General features: G+C 46.9%; 6 protein-coding genes across 6 annotated transcripts; 5 read left to right on the plus strand and 1 right to left on the minus strand.

The window, feature by feature from the left end:
- Positions 1-439: 439 nt before the first annotated feature.
- RhiXN_03565 (response regulator receiver) lies at positions 440-8,881 on the minus strand (the record flags this gene model as incomplete). The annotated part of the gene is made up of 22 exons (XM_043323382.1): positions 440-1,477; positions 1,535-1,659; positions 1,709-2,232; positions 2,354-2,515; positions 2,587-3,113; positions 3,209-3,475; positions 3,551-4,249; positions 4,321-4,454; positions 4,511-4,558; positions 4,620-4,674; positions 5,688-6,184; positions 6,220-7,142; positions 7,202-7,433; positions 7,496-7,580; positions 7,628-7,743; positions 7,797-8,194; positions 8,245-8,273; positions 8,322-8,326; positions 8,378-8,397; positions 8,460-8,590; positions 8,642-8,656; positions 8,786-8,881. 22 exons carry the CDS (start codon positions 8,879-8,881, stop codon positions 440-442), a joined length of 6,126 nt encoding a protein of 2,041 aa, XP_043175801.1.
- Positions 8,882-11,262: 2,381 nt separating this feature from the next.
- Positions 11,263-11,997, plus strand: RhiXN_03566 (uncharacterized protein; the record flags this gene model as incomplete). Its single annotated transcript, XM_043323383.1, has 4 exons — positions 11,263-11,452; positions 11,503-11,660; positions 11,707-11,855; positions 11,910-11,997. The coding sequence occupies 4 exons, from the start codon at positions 11,263-11,265 to the stop codon at positions 11,995-11,997; spliced, it is 585 nt and encodes a 194-aa protein (XP_043175802.1).
- A 1,734-nt stretch (positions 11,998-13,731) lies between these two features.
- On the plus strand, positions 13,732-15,116 carry RhiXN_03567 (Metallopeptidase family M24; the record flags this gene model as incomplete). The annotated part of the gene is made up of 11 exons (XM_043323384.1): positions 13,732-13,749; positions 13,816-13,873; positions 13,933-14,026; positions 14,078-14,151; positions 14,205-14,225; positions 14,279-14,298; positions 14,360-14,487; positions 14,619-14,760; positions 14,816-14,833; positions 14,898-15,001; positions 15,062-15,116. The coding sequence occupies 11 exons, from the start codon at positions 13,732-13,734 to the stop codon at positions 15,114-15,116; spliced, it is 732 nt and encodes a 243-aa protein (XP_043175803.1).
- A 1,147-nt stretch (positions 15,117-16,263) lies between these two features.
- On the plus strand, positions 16,264-17,007 carry RhiXN_03568 (uncharacterized protein; the record flags this gene model as incomplete). The annotated part of the gene is made up of 4 exons (XM_043323385.1): positions 16,264-16,447; positions 16,502-16,662; positions 16,727-16,837; positions 16,897-17,007. The coding sequence occupies 4 exons, from the start codon at positions 16,264-16,266 to the stop codon at positions 17,005-17,007; spliced, it is 567 nt and encodes a 188-aa protein (XP_043175804.1).
- Positions 17,008-18,172: 1,165 nt separating this feature from the next.
- On the plus strand, positions 18,173-18,919 carry RhiXN_03569 (uncharacterized protein; the record flags this gene model as incomplete). The annotated part of the gene is made up of 4 exons (XM_043323386.1): positions 18,173-18,356; positions 18,415-18,572; positions 18,625-18,773; positions 18,832-18,919. The coding sequence occupies 4 exons, from the start codon at positions 18,173-18,175 to the stop codon at positions 18,917-18,919; spliced, it is 579 nt and encodes a 192-aa protein (XP_043175805.1).
- Positions 18,920-21,239: 2,320 nt separating this feature from the next.
- RhiXN_03570 (uncharacterized protein) lies at positions 21,240-22,114 on the plus strand (the record flags this gene model as incomplete). Its single annotated transcript, XM_043323387.1, has 3 exons — positions 21,240-21,308; positions 21,561-21,686; positions 21,755-22,114. 3 exons carry the CDS (start codon positions 21,240-21,242, stop codon positions 22,112-22,114), a joined length of 555 nt encoding a protein of 184 aa, XP_043175806.1.
- Positions 22,115-22,892: the final 778 nt, after the last annotated feature.

The following is a 22,892-nucleotide window of genomic DNA, read 5'->3' on the forward strand; positions in this document are numbered from 1 at the left end:
CTTGTTTAAAGAATTATACCTTGATAACTTGTAGCATAGATCATGAATACACACTCAGCCCTATAGCCTTTGCTGTCCGGGCCGTGGCGCCGAGCATGACACCCGCTTGAACCAAATCAAATAAATGTTGCCTTGTTTGAGGACAAGATTTTAGAATAAATATCATATAGATTGTGGTAACAACACATAGATGTTCGTGTATGAAAGAAGAAAATGTAAGAAACACAAAAATACAGACAATGCACAGAGCCCGCCTAAACCCACAAACCCAACAAAAAGCGCAAGACTGGAGAAAAAGCAGAAGAATGGGGTGGGGGGCCCGGGGAGTGTGGGTTTATCCCGCAGGCGGTGGTTTAAAATACACTGGAATGAGAAATGCGAGTACCTGGGCGAGCACCCAATTGAACCCACAATCGTTCCGGTGGCCCCCCGCCTCATGTCAACTTGGACTTGGTGGGATGGATGTAGCTGATTGATATGGCGTATCAGTATGGGCTGCGTCAGAGGACACAGGCGAGGTTGCCGTGTCGCGAGGGAGAGATGATGATGAGGTTGCAGGAGGAGGAGGAATCAGAGCCTGGGCGCTAGATGTGTTGGACTCAGGAAATTGGGTTGGTCGAGGAGTGGAAGGCCCAGAAGCAAGCTGTTCAAAGCTCATCGATTCTTTGGAAAATGCTGAAGGAGCGTCCAACGACAACTCGGGCACATCGGTTGCGTCATCTCGGGGCTTGGGTACCTCGACCGCCACCCTGTTCTGAGCCGGTTTTCCTTCTTTAGCCGCTGTCCCATTCTCCGAAGCCTTTCCGTTCGCCTCGCGACTACCCGTAAAATTGAATTCGCCACCCAGCTTGAGACTCGGCAAGGGAGGGGGTTCACTGGGTAATACCATCGACCGACTCAAGGGACTGGGACTCTTCGTAATACGCCTTGAAATAACAGGTTTAGAAGCAGGTTGGGGTGGAGGAGTCGGGGCCTGAACATGGATTTCCGGGCCCTTCTTGGAAGAAGATGATGACTCGGGATTCTTGAACCTTCTGTTCTCGATCCTCAGTTGCGACGCGACAGCCTTGGCTTTGGCCTCTTGTCCCCTTTGGAAGTTCTTGGCCGTCTCTGGGTCTGCCCACATTTGCAAGGCCTTGATGGATCCCCATTCAATGATCTTCTTGTCCAACCAGTCGAGTGCAACGGGCTTGGTCAAAAAATCGTTACACCCAGCTGCCAGCGCGGCAACACGATCGCTCTGAAGACTGGACGCGGTGAGCGCGACGATAACGACCGACGATCGGAACGGAGAGCTCGGACCAGAAGATCCAAAGAGTTTCGAATCGGACGAGGGCGTAAATAGTTGCTTGGATTCGGAAAGAAGGCCGGGTGATTCAATCGGTGGTGTCGAAGCCGGACCATGCTGGATCTTTTCAAGGCGACGAATTTCGCGGGTCGCTTCGATGCCATCCATCACAGGCATTTGGATATCCATCTGCGGTCAGACCAAAAGTTAAATCCATCATCCAGGCACATTGCGTTCGATACTCACAAAGATCAAATGAAACCTTCCCGTCTTCCACTTCTCCACAGCTTGCAATCCATTATTGGCAACTTCGTACTTGATCTTCTTACGCCTGATAAACGTCGACAGGATGTTCTGATTGATCGGGTTATCTACGACCATGTCAGTCATAAGAGTCATGTGGCTGTACCGGGCACCAACCTTCGACGATTAAAACGCTGATAGGAGGTACAATCCCTGTGTCTTTTCCCTTTTTCACAGGTTTCTTCCCCACAGGCCCAGCTGTAGGACTCTTTACAGCTGTGGGGCTCCTGGCATTCCCGGGACCACCGTTCGACGAGCGTCTCCTGGTTTCTTTTGCCCCGCTCGACGGGGTCGGTTTGGCCTTGGGTACCACAGGCCCCGACGATGTACGAATGATCGTCGGGGGCATGTGGGGCGACTTGACCGTAGCAGGCGCAGGGGTGATCGGACTCGTAGGAGATTTCTGAAACGGACTGTTCTCTTGGTACGCGGGGGATTGTTCACCCGGATCTCGACCCAGCGAATCAGCGGTTCCAGATCGCGCGGGGAGAGTATGCGGGCGCTTGTTGGAGAAAGATGTGTCGATGGTCGTGGCACGCCCCGGTCCTCCCGACCCACTTTTCTGAGGCGGGTTGAAGAAAATTCCTGTGTGTTTACCATCGATGTTTTGAACAACTATGCCTCCGCCGCCAGTTTCACTCCTAATAGATGATCGTCAGTTGAATATTGAAAATAGAAAAAGAATAAGTAGGACAATGGGGTTTCCAAGCCGGGCAAGAAATCTTGGGCTCAAATGTAAAAGCTGATAAACATTGGACTGACCTAGGTCCTACCCCGGGGCTGATAGCACTATCCAACAAATCGGCCGTCTCATTGAAATAGTCCCGGTTACTATCGATCGCAAGCGGACTCGGCCTCGTCGTCGAAACAGGACTTGAAGGCTTATACCTCGAAGTAATCGAGATCTGACTAGGGCTCGATGGACTTGTGGCGATGGGCGCGAAAACGGGGTCGATCAGCGGTCGAGTAAGGCGGTGTGTAGAGCAGTCAGGAACCGACGCGGCCCGGCGGGTTTCGGTATGACCAGAACCTCGAGGTAGGACTGCGTACCCAAAACCGACTGTATCACGTCTCGTACCACTTTGTAATTCCCGAGACTAGTGAAGTGAATCACTACTGGACTCGAAGTCTCTGATATCCCCGTAAGCTGCCGTATATGGGGACTCGACTTGGGTCGGTGGTTAGATGCCAAACTCGGTCGTTTGCGGGACAAGGCGGGAGAAACAAAGGGCGCATGCAATTGCGTGAGTCGTGCCCGGAGGACAGACACATCGTCGTCAATGATGATAAACGATGTCTTGCCCTCTGTTTCGCCTGTTGGCAACTCTTCGTCCATGGCTCGATGCTCGATCCCAACGCCCCACGTCGTCAGATAACTCGTCAAGTGCTGGGCAAATGAGCTCTTTGGGTTTGCGTAAAATGTCGCCCTTTTCCCTTTGAGGTGCTTTTCCTGAAACTTGAACAGGTCCTCCAGCGTCGGTTCATTTGCCAGCTTGATTGTTGGGAAAGGTTGTCGCTCTGCCTGTTCGGCGGCTGAGAGTTCGTGGGAGGGGGAAGAGAGGAGGCGATGAATGGGATGGTAAGAGTGTAAGTTTGGGTCGTGCCGGTTTGGCTAACGGGAGTTATTGGGGTATCAGGAGTAGCGACCAGGCTGGGAGATGAAGGGATGGCGGTAGGTTTGATCTGTAATGTAGCCCTAATATGGGTCAACAGTCTTCGCAGAATAACGGTGTCTAGCTGGGGTGGAATACGTGTGTCGACTGGAGAGTTCAACCGGTGAACAACGTCGAATATACAGTTTACTTTCGATTCATGCTGCTCGAGTGACAGTCCAAGTTCTATCGTTTCTCCGGGTTCCGTGGTCGCTATTACTTGTCGCACGATCTAATCCACATCAGTTTCGAGATATAGAAATGAGAACCGTAAGTAAACGAACGAGTCGATCGCATCTGAACGCACATGTGATAAGGCGTACGATGCACCACCCTCGTCTCCTTTGACTCCAATATGCTTCAGCCCGACGTCCGCATGGTATATCACAAGTTGTACCCCAGCCTGCGCCGCAATCCCACTAAGTAAGTCCCCAACACATTGAAGCGTTTCCCCGATATCAAACGTCTCCTCTTTTGACTCTTCTAACACACTGTCCAGTCCCGCGTTCTGCTCCGACTCCACAAAGCCGGCCAACCGGATTGACATCCAGTTCAATCCCTTCATTGCGTGCAACATTCCTCCAATACTGGTCGTCGGAAGCTGCAAGGTGCACCCAGAAAATTGTTCCTTGGCGGGGTCTAACATGTGGGGAGGGGAGAGCTGTAGAAGTGTCTGTATAATGAGCTGGGCCGTATCTGCAAGTTCGAGAGATAGTCCAGAGTAGGTCGGGAATACACTTTGAGGTGCTACGTAGTCCTTGACCATCGCTGACTGCGGAGCCGAATATATCGTCGATAGCCCTGGGGTATATGGCTGGCTGTTTACCGATGACCCGGGAGACCCAAATCCTGGGGGACGTCTAGGATGTCGTAGGTGGCCCATTTGACTTGCTACGGGCATCGAAAAAGCGCGCTCGAGTCGGGGCAACGGGGTCGCACCCAGCATGTTATCTCCGCCTTGTGCGTTGACCATGTCTTCGTCGGCCTTTGTCTCTCCGTCCTTGGCCTTGTCTTCGATCGGGCGGTGGCGGTATCAGAGGCAGGGATGTCTGGTTGGGAGCGTCCGGAAATGCAAACCCAAACTTGGAGTTTTGGGTAAGCTCGGGCGGTAGTGGCAGGGGGGCAGAGAGAGGAAGAGATGTCGCGGCCGAAGTAGGTGACGAATCGTTCGAAGCCATTGCATCCCGCAGTCGTACCGTCGTCATCATGCACTACGAGCCTCGTGATTAGTACTCGAGCGGCAGCTATCCAAACTCTATCCACTCACGATGGTAGGTGTGATAGGCACCAAGTACACGAGTCAACCTACCTGCCCCTATATAGACATCTCAGTATGACGCTCTAGCAAGCCACGTTGGGCTCGCTCTATCACTTACCTCCGAGTCTGGACCACGGTCCGGCAGTGCTGGTCGACGCGGCAAGATACACGTTCTTGCCAATAACATGATTACGTGAGCACGATAGCGCCAGGCGCGTCGGTGCCGAGCCACGGATGCTCCACCGAAATATATGCTCCACCACCCGCCGGGTTCATTTCCGACTCCATCAGAAGGTTCCGGCCAGGTGCAATAGACTACATATAATAAATTCGTACCCACGTGTAAGTATTGATCCTTCCGGTGAAGTCTGGAGCCTCAGTCTAGGTCATTAATTGACCGCGACGAGTATCAACTCTTGTCGGCTTGGGGCTGATAAGAGTTGTAGATCTTGCGCTCACTATGTCTGGGCTCTGATTGACTTCGTTCGTGGTGGCCTGTGTGCGGAAATCGTATGAACGCCCAAGCTCGGGATTATGAAGGACATATATAATCGATATTGACCTATGTCAATTAATCGGCTAGGCCAGCCGATTTTGTGGATCAAACGTACGATCTACACATTAGTTCGTGAATAATCGCTTCACAGTCTATTGGCCGTCGGTTTGAATGTATTTATTCGGCGCTTGAGGTATCCGAGTCAGCTTAGTCGGGCCTTGGCACCTTAACAAATTGAATATTCACATGTGGACCGGAACACCAGGGGCAAGTATCCATTTGGTTTAACGATATTCCTCAAAAGTAGAAATAGACACCTCATTTACGTCGAATCAAAGTTCCTGAGGGTGGTTTGTTTTGGTCGTTTCTGTTTCTAGTCCAAGTCCTTCGAACTGCTTATGATCACCTGTAATTAAGCGACGTCATATTGGTATATAAGTTCGGGGCACTAGTAAAATATATATAATAGAAGTAATTCGACGAGAACAGCGAGAATTTGAGCAACGTAGGGAAATCATGATCTACAGCATGAACATACGTGAGAAAAAGCGTAATGAAACTAACTCCAAACATTAAAATAACGCAAAAGGTTGGCAATGGGCGACTCGATATACAATGTGAGAAGACACTACATGGAGGCGACAATAGATTGCTTATTCAGTACTATTGTTCTTCACCCTCTAAGTATACACTTGAGGCCAAACCACGAAGATTATTGGGGACATGCCGAAGCCAGCTCTCTGCGTTTGCGGTCAATGGCTGATCCCGCTTGGTGGACATGCACTCAAGAATACGATACAAGTAACTATATCCCTGAGCCCCACTATTAAAGGAGCCATCATGATCTGCCAGTAACGATTCGAGATCAATTTCCAATTTCTCAATGACGCTTCGCATTGAGATATCACCCTTTGGGAGACGGCAGTCCTGTACTAATGTTGCCTCAAGCGCTGCCAAGCTCTCATATACACGGACCTTCGAGCGAAGAGAGGAATGGAGAATGAACCACAACTGAGCAATCGCAAATCCGCGGTAGAGATGTTGATCATCGTGCAATGCACCGGAAAGCTGAGAGACGAGACTTTCGGAGATCAATAGCTTCACTAGGTCAGGGGAGAGCTTGGAAATGGGTGATCGGCCAATAGCCCGTACAAAACTTCCGGATCCCCGCGTTCCGTCTGCCGTTTCTGTAAAATCCCGTTTATCACGAACATATACATACCAGGTGTTAAAACCAACTGTCGTTGGCTAGGAGAGAAGCGTTTATATCTGTCGGAAATAGTTTTTACGAGCTCCGCACATTCTTGTGGATTAGATGCTCCAAAACTGGGTAAGCATTCGCACATGACATTTCCGAGTTGGACTTCAGAGTCACTCCTCACGAACTCCTGCTTGTTGTGAAATATTGAGTGGTCGAGGTGACTGGCAGAAAGGAATGTTTTGAGTGCTGCATGGTCCGTGGAGTTCAGTTTATATTTCTGGTGATTTGCTATAAGGTGTAGAACCCCACGGAATTTCTGCGCATCACGTTTGGGGCCGTTTGCTTCAGAGTAAAATGATTCAATCAGGAACCTCCATATATGTGAAGCCACATGCTCATATCGGTCGTAGCTGGCCTTAGATACCCCCTCAGGTGAGCGAGATGGTAAGTCTATAGCGGCAGCTACCCAAGCTAACATGTTCAGTTGGCGTTCTTGGACCTCATGATTCCGGATTGCAATCTTCGCTCGATCCTTCTTCCTTGAATCAGAAGAAACAGAATAATAGCGGTTAAACCTTTCCATCCTCCCAATGTATGCATGGATAAGTCGCATCGTGCACGTGGCTATTGACCTGTTGTCTGATAGGCTAGAGGTATGCAGGAGTGCTAAAATTGCGGATAGAACAGCATAGCTAGTGGTCCCGATGTCTATTTCGCCGTTTAGATGTCGTTCGAGACGTTGTGTGATATCTTCGGCAAGCTCCACATCATTGGCTGCGATTTTGATGCTGGTATGCGACTTTCCCAATTTATTGGTGTCAGGTAACTGTGGTTCAATATTGTGCGCGATCAGAAACCGGACACCAAGATGGGCGCAACGTTGTAGAAGGTCCTGGGTTATAATGTATACGCTGCTTTCGTGCTTTTTGATACTGTGGATGATACTGGTATCTCGAGTGTGTCAGAATAAAACTTCAAATTCTGGTCTGTACGTTGTGTGTACCTGTCAATACATGTTTGCAGCCCTAGCGCTGCCACCTCCAATCTCCTTGTTTCTGTGTTTGAGCCATAGTTGTATCCATACATACTACCTCCGATTACTAAGATTTGCTGTAAGGCCCGTGCATAGGTGGCAGTACCAAGATCGCTATAGTGTGAGAACGGGTCGTTGGTCCCGAGCCTATGCCTGATCATGGACCAGATTCCCGAGTCCGCAAGGGTGCCCACGGCAGATCCTTGGTCGCTCCAGCCAACGACTGAAGCGCCACATCTACAGACCGAGGTGTTTGGCAATTACCGATCATCCAGTTTAGTGCCTTTGCCGTAATGGCATCTTGTGTTATACCGACCTGCCTTGTGTGGAAGTGTGAGCGAGTAGAGCGCTTCATGAACGTCAAATCATTGTCCCATATGGGCAGTGCTTACGAACCAAAGGCAGTACTGTGCATGTCAGGTAGGCAACAATAGCGGTAACGGCAATAACCGGACTGGCAACAACCCGGTTAATGTCCCACAGGAATATACATAGTCCTATAGCAAATAACACTATCAAATTATTGGTCAAAGACAACCTCTATTAGCTCAGGATAAGCACTTACGCAAGGACATGTGGATGAGAGATGGCAATAGCATCACCACTTCTTCCATCTTCCAACATACAATGCCATCCCACCGCTGTTGTCTTTCACGCGCCCGAGCACCTGGCGGGCCTGTGCGACCCAACATGAAGGTCAGGCACCACTCCTTTGCGAGCATGGATGTCAGAGTGACAGCAACACTCAGACTGAGCGACAGGAACCAAAGAAAATTGACGCATATATCCAACCGAGAAGGTGACGATCCGCGTTGCTTCAGCTGTATATTATTGGACAACTGACCACCAAGCTCCTGTGACCCGTTGGTCATTGTGGCCAGAAGTTGAGACATAAAAAGAAGAATTTGAGCCGATGAATCTTCTGGGTCCTTTTTGAGGTTCTTGTAGCTTTCGATTACAAATCTACAACACATGTCTCAGTTCCCGTATGTATATTTCAACTGATCGCTTACGCCGTAGAAATGGCTGAGAACAACGCCGCCTTTCGCATATATCAGTAATGCTCAAGATCTGCAATTATATTGCGTACAAAAACTATGGAATAATCGGTTTGCGTACAAAAGACTAGTGGTCAAAGACACTCACTCAGTATCACATCCATTGACCTGAACACGAAGTCTCTGGTGAGTAATCAGGCCCAATAATACAATATGAGCCTAACACCTACTTATTCCATGCATCGACTTGTTCCCCATCAATCTGCTCCGTCTCCTTCACATACGTCTTCCATACCTGAGCATCGGGGCCCAGTTCATTATCGCGTTCATCAAACTCTTGCGGCGACTCGACTTGATAGAACTATTTAACGATAAATACAACTACGAAACGAGGTCAACTAGATGTACATACAGGTTGAGGGGAGACCTGTAATGGCACAATACACCGAAAATAAGTATGATATGGATCATTTATATCAAGTTAAGAGAGATAAAGTACAACAGCAAAGTTAGCGTTCATGATAGGGTTAGTATTTTGACTTAAGTATGTACGCACTTTGTCATGTGGCTGGAAGCGGGGCTTCCATGCAGGCGCGCGGGTGTGCTTCTTACGCTTCCATCCCGGTTTGCTGGTAAGGATATACAACGGCATTTTGACACAGTAATAAGATGTCAGGCTATGTCCCTTTCTCTGAGGATACGTGGTGGTAGGGGGGAGGTGGCTCGTGCAAGGGCCAGCTTGATTCGCCATGAGGCGGCGCTCATTGGGTTATATAATCAAGCCACAGAAGCTCTGCGAGATCCATCAGAGCCAGTGAGCCCAAAAAATCGGTGGCTGGGACCTTGAACTTAGCCTCTCAGTAAGCATACTAAGCGATGTCGATACCCAAGGTTGAGAATACGTGTCTGACATTTGTTCATAGAGATTCGACTTGATACATGTATTGTATCGCTACTCTCAATTCTGCTTCCTCGGTAATATTGAGGATAATCGATCCTCAAGTATATGCGCAGAGGGAACTAATGTGTAGGCGACTAATTGTATGATGTGTATAATTAATATACTTTATCGACAAGTACTTAACAGTTAGGAGGTGAGAAAGAGCCCAGGATCGAGATGTATCGAGATCTAAGCCCGGAGTTTTTATACACGCGAGGCGCAGTACATACATATACGCATACAGAAAAGGAGTCTTAGGTCATTATAGGTGTCATTCAACGAGTCATTAAGTGAGTCATGATACAAGTCATAAGATAAGTCATTACATAACTTATCTCACTTTCTTTATCTAGTTCAATAGCTAAACTTCGAGCGCGCGAGTCACGATATTGGTGGGGCGTCGTCCATCCTATTGGGCCAATCTTACGATGAGCGGATTTGGAAAAAGCTTCATATATGGATTATACGCTACATTTTAGTGTATGATAGTGCGGTATTGCACAGAGACATCAGACTTGGCCCCATACTGGTTCAATGCACTCATCATTTCTCAAAATTCCTCCCTATGGCTCTCCTTAACTTATACCCCCATTCTGATCGCACAGGACACGTGCTATTTATAGTTTGATCTTGAGCTGCAGATGATGTCTGAAATTACCCCATCGAGCATCATGTTGGTTGATCCAAGCGCCTTGGCACCTTGACGTGATTGGATTGAGCGGTAAGTCTAGGTTATTCCCCAGTATTTGATATAGCGACAGTGCAGATGATTCGAAGCGTAAAAGAATGCAGGTCAGCTGTGACCACCGTGTAGCAGATAATTAATACCTGTACGAGAATATATCTCCAGGTTCTACAATCGCAAGAGGATTTAAAAAGGGTGAAACGTGACCGCTAGTAATACATTTTAGCTCGGACTACGGTATAGTAAACCTCGACCCGTACGTAAACTTTTAGTGAGCATGTACACTAAATCACTGCGTATACGGAAGACTTGCATGATAATCAAGTCAAAATCGCTATGACATTGAGACATGCAGGACGCCAAAATGTTCCTTCTAACTCAAGTATTATGAGTTTTACAGACGTGGCGATAGCTCTGGCACAATGTCAGGGATTCCGTATCATGCTAGAGACATTACTAAGTGACCACTTCTAGCAAACAAACCGCTGATTCAGTCGAAATCCAAATTTTATATCGCATCATTTCAGAAATGGAAACACAAAAAACCAGGGGGAAGTATGCGGCGAGCCTGAGAATATTTAAAATATACATGCTATAACGCTAAGAGTCAAAGAACTAGCTCGGCATTCGTATGAGTAAACAAGACAATTGGGCGATGGTTTATGTTGTCCTTATGTCTTATCTCAAGCCAGCAAACACGTAAGACAATTTTAATATACATAGAGAACTGTGGGAGCAGTGATTAGCTATGGAGAACAGTGGTCAAATGAAAGCTCAATTGATAAGGAGCATGGGGACAAGTTTTAGGCCGGCAAACACCAGCAGACATTAGCGTAAGTAGACTAACCGCTGGGACTGCACTTCCATTACTGCACCATAAACCAACAATTTGAACTAAGTGAAACTTCATGAACGCCGGGCATTATGTTCGATTCTGGCAACTTCTGAGCTCGGCCACCGTGCTACGAGACCCTGTGGACAAAGTTAAACGCTGATCGACATCGATCATTTCGAATATCAAATTCAGTTAACCTCTTGTCTTTCCCTCGTCCACGGCCTACCAAGGGATTCCACGAACGCCTGGCTCTTGGCCCACGCAAAACACCCTTATAATGACTACGGCTTCGGAAACGGGAGTGATGGGTGCGCGGCAGAAGCCAAGTCGAGACAGACAGAGCTCGAGTTTCATCCTGCCATAGGCCTTTTCACTACCCTATTCTTGGACGCAATGTGATTTGCCAAAGGCCATACCTTCGTTTCGCCAGTATTAGTGCGACGTTCAACAGCCGTCGAAACGAGTATAAAGAGACGACATCAGTAACCCGAAGACTTCATCTCCTCATCTGCTTTCTGCACTCCTTACTCTCCAACTACCTTTAGTACCTACCTTCACTCTTTACCGATCAACATGTCTCTCATTCGTATCGCCGGTGCTGCCGCTCTTGTTTTGTCCTTTGGACTTCTGATCCATGCTATGCCGGTACCTCAATCAATTGAGGACCTCCACATCAAAGTATGTGTTGGTGTGAACGTGGTTGTACATGCCTTGCACAAGATGGTTGTGGATGGCGACCTCGAATCCAAAATCAAGGCCATGGGTGAGTCTTGTGGCGACAACTAAAATATCTGTGCTCAATGTGTATTGCAGCACACGCCAACACCGCGGCTGAGCTCAAAGCTTGTGTGGCCGTGCTCGTCCGCTTGCTTGCAGCATGTACCTCCGATCTGGTCAAGATTGGAGCTAATGTATCGATCAATGCTGACGAAAGGGCCAGCATCGTTGGTTGCATTGCCAGTACTATTGTTGTAAGTACACGTTATTCACGTCGTACGCCCACTAACTCTCGTCAAGCTCTTGGTCAGGGTGTGCGCCCATGTATCGGTTAAGCTTGGTATCAACGCGGTTGCGACCGTCTTTGCGGATCTTGATGTTCATGTCCGCGATTTGCTCGTCAACCTCAACATTTGCGTCGGTGGTATCCTCGAGTTGATCGTCAAGGCGTGAGTGTATCTTATCTTTTCTTACCGATATTACTAACGGTACTCCGTCGCTAGATGCGTGTCTCTTACCGTTGGATTTATTGATTCAGTCAAGTTGCATCTCATTGCCAAGGTTTGCGCGCAGGCTGGTCTTCAGTACTAAGCGGCTCGTCAGAGAGATTATTAGTAGTTTGCTCACTCGATTAGACTGGTGATAGAGGATAGATATAGTGCCACATAGATCACGTTCTTTATCATTTTTATCATGCATGTTACTCGTGCATATTAGTAATCAATCACTTAGCCTATCAGTAGTGACCGCCATACTAAGTCTTGGCTTGGTTCAGCTGTTATCAGCTGAACTATCTTCTGGTATACCATTACATGATCAGAACAGCTAAATACGACTAGTTATGAGAGGCTCTTCGGTGAAGAGCTTCCTGTAAAGTCTGTAGCTATTACTAAGCTAAAATCAGTTGATCTAAGGGTGGAGCAATTATAGTGGAGTGATTCATTATTGATAAAAATGACGTCATCCAGATTCTGGCATGGTCTAGCCAAGACCACTCGGCAAAATATGTGGGGTGGAATGACATATGACTATATGTAATTGGGGTGTTGTAACATCAGGGGCTTGGTATTGGTGTAATTGGCGTTACATGATGTTATAACTGTATATCACACATGTATTTGTGGAATGACATGTTATTAGTGTGCTAATACACCATTACCAAACCCCTGGTGCTACAACAAAAACGGTTTTTGCTGAGCAGAACCCATCAGAAATGGATTGAATATATTTTAACACCTCTATCATCCAACTCAGTGAAATCCTGGTCTTCGAACTCAACCTGAATATCATTATATGTGCGAGATATGTACGCCTAGGCCTGGTTAACCAGACGGATTCAGTAAACAATTTCTGAGGGGCGGGATCGAAATTCTCAAGTGGAGAAAAATGACCGAGCTAGTGAGTGGATTATTAGCTAATCCCGATTGATGCTCGGGAACACCACCCAAACACCAAATCGATGCCATGCTAATTCCCACCACGTCTTTAACGTACATTTAATTGTAAGAATGTCGAACGATGAGAGTAATGTCTTGTGCCAAAATCCTTCTTGTATCAATGGTAATCCACCGAGCCGACTGGAATGTCCCACCTGTAACAAGTGTGTTATCCTCTTCAACATTTTTTTTCCTTTTTTCCCAAATAACCGCAAAGATCCGTAGGCTAGGAATAGTTGGCTCGTTTTTCTGCCAACAAGAATGCTTCAAAAGCGCCTGTGAGTATTTCGATATCATACACTATAATTTCGGTATTCACGGTTGTCTGTAGGGGTGGGTCTGTGAAGCTCAGATAAATTTCTCATATTCTTACGAAGCTCCAGAAAGCACACAAAGTCATACACGCGAAGGGGGATATATCTTCAGGAAGTAAGCTACATATATTTACATAATGATTTACGACACTTGGGCCGTATTTAATTCTTCTTCACACACGCGCCTATAGCTCTGTTCAACCCTTTCTATGACTTTCGGTTTACTGGAAGTGTGCGCCCCCTCTACCCTTTGTCGCCCCGTCGGGTTGTTCCGCCTGAGATACAAAGACCGGATTATGCAGAAGATGGTGAGTGCCCTTCGCTATGATAGCTATGAACCGAAGCCGTATGCAATTTATGGCGATCCTGGTGGTTGATTACTCCAGTCTGGACAATTGCGCCTGCTATTCTGACGGATGTATGTATGGTAGCATCTAGAGTGAACTGGGGTCCTTCGATAAAGGAAATTATAACTGACATGATTCTGCGACCATCGGTGACCAGGTATTCCACACTCGGAGAGATTACGAGAATCACTGACCATTAAAATTCTAACACTGGAGGAACAGGAATCCATGCGTACGGTGTGCAGGGTAAGTGTAAAGAACTAAAACATACGTATGTTATCTCGTACCATCCTGATGCGGATGTTCGCGTAGCTCGGCCGTGAGGTTCTTGATATTGCCGCTGCGGCGATTCGACCAGGCATCACCACCGGTAAGTGCACAATCAATCTCAAAAACTGGTCAAAAGCCGACTGAATTTTATGCCTTTAGACGAAATCGACGCGATCGTTCACGAAGAGACCATTAAGCGAGGTGCATACCCAAGCACACTTAACTATAGAGAATTTCCGAAAAGCCTATGTACGTGAGTACGCAAGTGTTTTGACCATATTCTTCGCCCTTATGACGAATATAGCTCTGTGAATGAGGTTATTTGCCATGGAATACCTGACCAGCGTAAATTGGAGGATGGTGACATAATCAATCTTGGTAGGAACGTTTGCTCCGCGTGCTGTCATTTGCTGATTTCAGACCTCATCCAGACATTTCGTTGTATTATAAAGGTATCTTTTAACTGAATTGATGATCCGACATCACCTAATTGTCCAACGCCAAGGTTTTCATGCAGATTTAAACGTAAGTTCAAGTGACGAAAGTTAAGACCAATTGCTCAGTATCGTTGGTTGACCGTTCCCAGGAAACGTATCCAGTCGGTCAAATATCTGAAGAATCTACGAAGCTGATTCGGACGACGAGACAGTGTCTTGACGCTGCTATTGCGATATGTAAACCAGGAACACTGTTCCGAGATTTGGGCAAGGTTATGTGAGTAAATGACCTGTCTTCTCAGATCTACGGCCGATCGACTTGTACATTTCTTGGATGACCCTTTCTGGTCCTTAAACAAGCAGTTCGGAAGTAATACTTGGGATTTGACATCGTTTCTTGTGTTTTAGTGAGCCTATAGCTCGAGCCCAAGGGTGCAGTGTTGTGCGGAGCTATACAGGGCACGGGATTCATCATCTATTCCACGGGGCCCCTAATAATATCGCCCATTACGCCAAGAATAAAGTGGCTGGGATCATGAAGCCCGGCATGGTGAGTCTATATTTTGACGGCATCCTAGTGGCAAATGCGCTGACGAAAATTGTAGTGTTTCACAATCGAACCTGTACGTTCTACCTGGGCTCTGTAGTTGACTAGAAAACTTATTACTACCTGGGTCGTTACTTGAGATGATCAACCTTGGTCCGTCTTGGGATGTTGACCACTGGCCCGATGGCTGGACAGCTGTCACAGTCGATGGTAAAAGAAGCGCACAATTCGAAGAGACACTACTGTAGGCTGGTTTCTATTATTAAATTTCGGATGACTGTTAATTTATTCATTTTCACATCAGAATCACGGAAACCGGAGCAGAAGTGCTTACCGCGGGAAAGCCTCGTGAGGATTAAAATGATAATACCTCTTAGCACGATCAGGACTAGCCTTCTATACAGCCTCAGTTAATCGAAATGAATATGCTTTGATCCTGAGGATTGATTGGTCGGCTGTCCAGAGGGCACTATACGTCAAGCAATCAATGTATTAATCACCATACTTTCGAAAAGTATTTTTGGGAGAGATCGAAATTGGGCACCTCTAAATATGGAAGTCCGGCCTGGTTCATCCTGACAGATCTGAACTAAGTATGAGGAACGTTTGATCACTTACGCATGGGTCCTACCAGCTAGATGCCTGTATTATATAATTACTTAAATAAATCTGTCAAAGAATAATGAAAGGCAATCAAAGCGAGTGCTTTCCACCACGAGAAGCAGGCAGGCTGAGACCAGACATAAGCAAGTTCAGGTCTTCTCAAGCTTGGTGAACGCAAGGAATTGGGAAAATCTGTGAGCTCCTGTTGCTCACGCAAATTAATCAAAGCCAAGAGTGATCTTCTCAATATATTCGACTATCGATGCACGGTTTTGCACCCGCCTGAGATACCTTTGTATGTGTATTGCTCATACTTACGTGTTATCGTCGTGATCAATGACTCATTTATTGATTAATATTGGTACTCTGCAATCGGCATATTACCTGTCGTGAGCCAAGTGATAGCCCCGAGATGAGACTCATCTCTCGAAAGCCACAGCATTGAACCCCATTATTTTCAAACGATACATGATTCACTGCATTCTCAGTACTCCTGCACGCAATCACAGTATACTGTCGCTATAAGGAGTTCAATACCCACCCCTCTGCAATCTCGAGTTTCCTGTCACGAACCATCCAAGGAACGAATGTAACCCGAATTCCTACAAGTTACCTCAGCCTGAGATGTGCACCGCCACCTTACAAATTGAATAGGCCGAGACCCATAAACAAAATAACCGGTTGATCGACGTCAACCACCAGCTCACATTTCAAATCACTCCGTACTTCTGCCTTTTTCTCATCCACGACTGGGTAGGGGTGCTGTGAAACGCATCCGTCTCAGCGCCAGCAGGATACTTGGAAATGATACTTTGATAGGTATATATTCTGAGTCGAAGCGGGGCGACACTTCATCGACTTGATCATCTGCTCAGTCTTCCCCTTGCTGCATACTCTCTTAATATGATTGCCTTCAGCCGCCTCGCAACCTTCGTCTTTCTCATTCTCTCTCTCAGCTTTTTGGTGTGCGCGTCTCCCAACGCGGACGGGAAGCATGAGCTTCTTGGCCGCGGAGATTCTTGCAACAAGATCAACGACATGCTGGTAGACCTGAGGGCACAACTGGACTATCACTTAGGGACTTGCAGTGAGTTCAACTTCTGAGCGAGCATAATTCGACTCTCATCTTAAATTTTTCCAGCCGATGACGATGTTCTGGCCAATATTGAAGTTCATCTCACTGGCCCCATGATGGCCAAGATCGGCAAAACAACGAATGCGATCGTCGCCATTGGAGTTATTGCTGACGTCGATGCTAAGATCAAGACTGATATTGCTGCTCACATTGCAGCCGTTGTTGTGGTTAGCATCATCTCATAGGTTGACTCTTGCTATTGGCTTACCCATCCGCTCCCGCTAAACGTAGATCGTTGTCAAAATTCTCATCAAGGTCTCCGCCAAGATTAGCCTCTCGGTCTTGGCCAAGATCTGCGCTGATATTGATGTCTGCTTGAAGGCATTGCTCGTTGCCTTGAACGTTTGCGTCCAAGGGTATTGGGGCTCTCTCTCAAATTGTAGCGGCTCACCATTGAACAGTCTATGGTGATATTGACGTATATCTGCAGCATTGTCGATCTTACTGTGCTCGTCTTCTTGAAAGTCAAGTTGGGACTCTGCGCCGATGTTTTGGGGCTCCTCAAACTCTAAGTCTGGGCAATTTGGTTTTTGTTTGGGAGGTAGTACTAGGTCTTTGGTTGTATATTCATCTCAATAATTACTACTTCAAACTTAGCCTAAAGTAAGGAATGTGGCTTGTTCACTCATTGAGGCCACAAGTACACGTACGAGTTAGTATCTGAGTGAAGTACTTCCCGCGAGAACTCCGAAAGCGTACCAGAGAGAAACTGAATATCGCATCGTATCATGAAGTTAACTTCACCTGGTGCCCCGAACTTGCGACAATGCGTGTTCTGTTGGGTTGAATTGGCAGGAATTCTCATTCATATTCACCCGTTCATACGTTGCCATATTATGCATGTATTTCTATGTTCAAGGCTTTGCTCTGTTAAATCTGCCTCAATAAACCGAATCGAGATTTTCCCAACTTTCACCTCGCTATGGATACTTGAGTTGATTTAATCATCGGCTTCTTTGTTTAGATCACGACCAGGAAGCGATCGCTGGACATCAGCCTGGGCGCAAGGCTGGATGCCCGTCTTGTTTGGCCGTTATCTTTTACATGTATATTATATTCTGCCTTCTTTTGAATTATCTATACTCGCGAGCGTTCTCCTTAACCACTTCTCAAATGCTACATTTTCCTCGTGTTTGTCTCGGCTGTCTGAGAAACACAGCAACGCGGCTATAATCGATCGTACGTATTTAGATCTGTCATTCTATAGGGTTTAATTGACACAATTTGACTAAATGTAAAACGCCCTGAATATCACGTTTTAGGTATCTTTCCAAACACCGGAATCCACGCCCAACGAGCTGCGGATCTACAAGACTTGCATTGTCACCCGATGCATCTTTGAGAAGCACGATAGGGGTCAATTAAGCTACGCGCGTTTAATCTGTCTATGGAAGTACCCTATACAAAAAAAGAAACAAGAAAAGAAGCCTGAACCCTGGTACGGAGGCTGTTCTTGGTTTTGCTTGGACGGTGAGCGCTTTTGCCCATGTTACAAGCGAGGGATGCTAAAGGAAGTGTCAAACCATGGATCTCCTCGGGCTTGGATGCTAGAACGGATCGCTTGTTCATGAGTATAAAAAGCTTGACGGCCAACCAGCAAGTATTCACCATCCTCCCTTTTCTCAGTCTGCCTACCTACATCTTTAGACCGTCTCACCTGAACTTTTACTTTTCATCATGAGCTCCTTCGTTCGCCTCGCTGGTGTTGTCGCTCTCATTGTCTCTTTGGGTCTGGCTGTTCAGGCTCTGGTGTATGTACCCGACGTCAAGATTCCTGTTCCTTGCGGTAAAGATCTTGTCAGCAAGGCCTTGATCGAACTTGTGGTTGGGGGCTCTCTAGAGCAGAAAATCAGGGCACTACGTGAGTCATAGGTTTTTTTATTATTATTAATGGTCTATTAATTTTTTCTTCTTCATAGTCATTCTCAACTCCGTTGCTGAGCTGAAAGTTGCAATTGCTGTCATCGTTGCTTTGTTCAAGGAGTGTGGCGATGAGCTACTTAAGATTGGTGCTGGTGTTGCCATCGATGTTGATGCACATGCCAGCATTGTGGCATGTGTTTCAGCCGTTATCACTGTACGAAACTCTCATCTTCTTGATATGCTATCTTTCTAATTTATATTTCTAGCTCTTGGTCAAAATCTGCCTCCAACTCTCAGTCAAGTTCGGTGTCGCTGCTGTTGTTGCTATTTTTGCCGATATCGATGTCGTCCTCCGTGTATGTCTTGTTAACCTCGAGGTATGCGTAGTCGGTATTGTTGCTCTGATTGTCCAAGCGTAAGTCAATAGTTCTTTTCGTACTTTATTGTGCGCTCATATCTAATACTATATGTAGTTGTGTCTACATCACCGCTTCCGTATTGGCTCAGGTCAAGTTCGATAGCTGTGCTGAGGTACTCGTCAAGGCAGGGCTCGCTGCCTAATTTTCAGTGCCTCGTCCGGTGCTGTTTTCATAAGGGTTTTAGTAGATTGCCACAAACTTGGTTATAGATTAGTTTTTTGTTAGTGTTCTCGCATACATGTAACATGTATGCTAATAATATAGACGAGTCATCTTAAAAGATAAGTTCAAAACTAAGCTCTAGTTTTAAGGTGCCATTTGAGCTTCAACGTTACCACTACCCCGACGGTTCACCAAGTCTTTCATGTTGTAATAAATCCTAGCACAAACGTTAGAGTCTTGTAAACATTTGATAGTCCCATGTTCTTATTCCTCATCATTAGTATTAATAAGCTCTCTAATCTGTGGAACTTCTGGAACATCTCTTATAGAGTTTTGCGAAAATAGCAGACTGGGATTGGTGCCTCTACCAGTAAAACAGGCTTTCGAGACTTGTATTCCCCAAACTGATTGAACGTGAATTTTAGATCTGCATAACCTCTTGTCCTGCATATGATGGTGACACATGTATGCGTGTGAAAGTCCGTCGTGCTCGAACACCCGCTAGAGCGATTCAATTTGGTATGTATTTGGTCAGCTACGTGACTTAAGCTTCAAGACTGCCAGATTGCAAATGTGGTTACCAGTTACTGGTGAGAAATTACCAATACATTCGTTCCATTTTGGGTAGTGTTATGCGGGATTATAAGCTCGCGGAGTTGGGGATCTGACCGTAGTATTGCGGATGACTGTTGTGTCATCTTATCTTAAATGTAGACTGTCAACTATATAAATGCGCAGGGTTGAACCCCATGCTCCGGACTGAAAGTTGCCTACTGGTACATTGTTTGCCAGCCTTTCTATAACTCTAATTATAGCCAAAAGAAAAAAGCGAACTATATTCAATATTTATAAAATGGGATACGATACACTACTTTCGACCTTTAAGGTCCTTCAAAGTCTCCACATTCGTTCCAGTCTAGGTGGGTACACGAATATGTGTAAACTATAACAGAACTTGAAGTCTTGAGTCGCGCCCTTGTGGTACCCTGCCGTGTGTTATGCAGCAACTGGAGTTAGGCGCCAGCTTTGGGACTACTGAATCGACGAATGATAGGTATTTCCGCGCCGCCAAGATGTACTTTGCGCCTCGGTTTTTATCTCATGCATGTATCACTCGGTTAGCTATAACGAGCCCGACAGAATTATTCCTTGTTGCGGGTGTAAAAACGAAGGGTAAGAAACTGGAACAATCAATGGCATGATAGTGTGTCGTCTGAGTCGGGAATGCGTGAAAGAGTTATCGTAAATGGCGAAAGCAGTGTTGTTGTCCGACTGAGTCAGCGGATGATCAGGCCATGTTTACACGCACCTCTGTTGTAGTGTGTATGGATACCAATGCATCCAACGTATGGTATCCTGGGTAGTCCCAGGAGTATGATGAACAGACGAAGGGAGGATGCAGAGCTCCAACTGTCACCTGTAGTACCGGACCACAAGTGCGTCAGCTATGAACAATAAAGAAGAAAGGACCAGGGGAGGGCACATAGAGCTGTAAGCCACAGTGGAAGCCTATGCGATTATTTGCAGGGAAGTCCCGATACACCCGCGACTTGTCTTGTCGGGTTCCTTCTCCGGACTGTTGTGCCTTTTGCTCCTTCAACAAGTGGGTATCTGGTCTCGAAAACCAGCATGTTCTGAGAGTAATGGACATCGAAGCTTCTGCGGGGCACTAAAGCCGATTGCACCATTTATGGCCTATTGACCTGTTGACCAGCCGTACCGTGTTACGGTTGGTTCAATGTTATCTTAGAGCAAGGACGGCAGCGACGGAGCTCACATGTGATTTCTGGTTTTGCATTGATTGAGACTATACACGTCTCATATCGCCGATCTCCTGTGCGTTGAGTCAGTAGTTAAATCTAGAAGATGGGTGAGTCGGGGGGATGTGACACGGGAGTCGGCTGGGGAGTATGTGGGTGTGCAAGCATTGAAGACATTGGGAGTCGGGTTGAACTATCACGATGAGATCACAGACGGAGTCCTGGTAAGAAATGCTGGAAGGGGAGCATGAGGCTCATCATAGACGGCTGGTGCTAGCAGTCGAAGAGTGGGGAGGGGGGACACGTGCCCGTCACAACAGCTTACAGTGTTACATTTGTCACCTCATTCCACACCAAAACACACTCTTGCCAACCCCTACTCTTTTTGTTCGACACTTCTGCTCCAAGCAGTACAAAAAGTCACCATTGTGGACAATTACATGCGCATTAGACCGATAGTTCATATTCAACAACCGAGCTCAAACTTTTACAATTGTCTGTTCACTCTCCCCCCTACCTGCCTACAAACGACTGTCAACGATGGACGTTCCCGTTTCTGAACCTCGTGTTCATCGTGAGCTTGGTGCTCACAATGGGAGCGATACAAAGGTAAGCCCCGTGCGGTACATGTGTACGTATATGGCTGAGCACACCAAGTAGTGACCGAGTCCAAGATGTTGGCTGGAACCACTGCATCCACTTCTCTCCCGTCCACTTCAGCCTCCCACATTACGCATCTGCAGGTCTCCACCACCTAGTACTCAACATCGGCAACTGACGCCTTCGATCATTGACCACCCGTGGTGGCTTTCGGAAGCCAAGCCCGGTTCGACTTGCACATCTGTGCTCTACTGACTCCAGGACATCCGTTCGGAATCCATCTCACACTCTAGCACGTCGTGCACAAGCTTTCAGGTCCTAGCTGATGGCACAAGACTCCCTTCCCAGTCTCATTCAGCGTATAGTGGTACTGATTTTATTCGGAGGGTAAGAGCCCTAACTACCTTTGACACCTTTCTTGTGCTAACTCAGCCCTTAATCAACAATGATGTTAGCCCCTCACATTGAAGAAACCCCATGATCTCAGATATCCCCGCGCCGCGGTTACTACACCTGGTGATACACATAGTCCGGCTTCTATTACGGTGGCGTGGCCCAGTCCAAATGCTTTGGCAGAGCGTAGTCTCACTTGGACGTCAGTCAAAGGAATGCAGAGCTCGGACCAACGACCGAGGTGCGTGGTTGAACTCTTTGGACAGGCGATTTCTAACGCTCGGCGCAACGTAGACATGGACATCAAAGGTATATGTACTTCCTATAGGACAGCCACTCAAGCCCCCAGGTCCATTCGAGAACCAAGTGGAGTGGAGCTTCAGTTCCAAGATGAGATGCGATCAACGCCGCTGCTGTTTTAGTGGAACACAAGAATGAATGTTCATTTCCCCCTCAAAATGTTTCAGTAGAAGTCCCCTCGCCCGCCCTTTAGGGCAAGCTAAGGAGTAGGAAAAGCGAGCCCTTCGAGCGCCGCTCTATGATAAAGCGATTACTGGCCTGCCATTCTTTGAGGGAGTGTGTCCACTAACGTCCTATTGACTCGCAGTGAATGTACAAGCCGGATACTGAGCTGATTAGGGTGTCTGTGACTCAACCTAAAGCGCTTCAGGTGCACCAACTCCTTATCGCGGGCAAAACACCGAAAACACGTTTACCCATTCTGGTGAGCGCAACCCGATAGTTTCTTAATACTCTTCAGCTTGTAGGTGATGATAGGGTTGATGTAATGGAGTTCAACACTGAGAGAGGTCAACTTGACCGACGTATTCCTTGGTTAGTATTCTACCATATGCACATGCCTCAAACCAACGTGCTGATACTCAGTACTTTAGTGGTACATAGGGACGCGCCCTCACCAGCACTCGAAGCTGACCTAGGGATCGTATCCGAGTGTTATGGACTGGTCTCCTGCTCATATTCAAGCATCGTGTACCTTAATGGACCATTTCAACCTCATCTTAAATCGGCCAGGAATGTCGGGCGCATGGCATCGATTGCGGACGCATCATCAGCAGTAGCAAAGAACATAACAGACGTTAAGCTTCTATCCAAAAGTTCAGCCTTATGCCCATGACTTGAAGGAACTCGATTGGTATACTACGGTATGGCTATCTCAGGTGAGTTTTAGGACTGCTGAGA

The sequence above is a fragment of the Rhizoctonia solani genome, chromosome 1 (assembly GCF_016906535.1).
Source record: "Rhizoctonia solani chromosome 1, complete sequence".
In the NCBI taxonomy this organism is placed as follows: domain Eukaryota; kingdom Fungi; phylum Basidiomycota; class Agaricomycetes; order Cantharellales; family Ceratobasidiaceae; genus Rhizoctonia; species Rhizoctonia solani.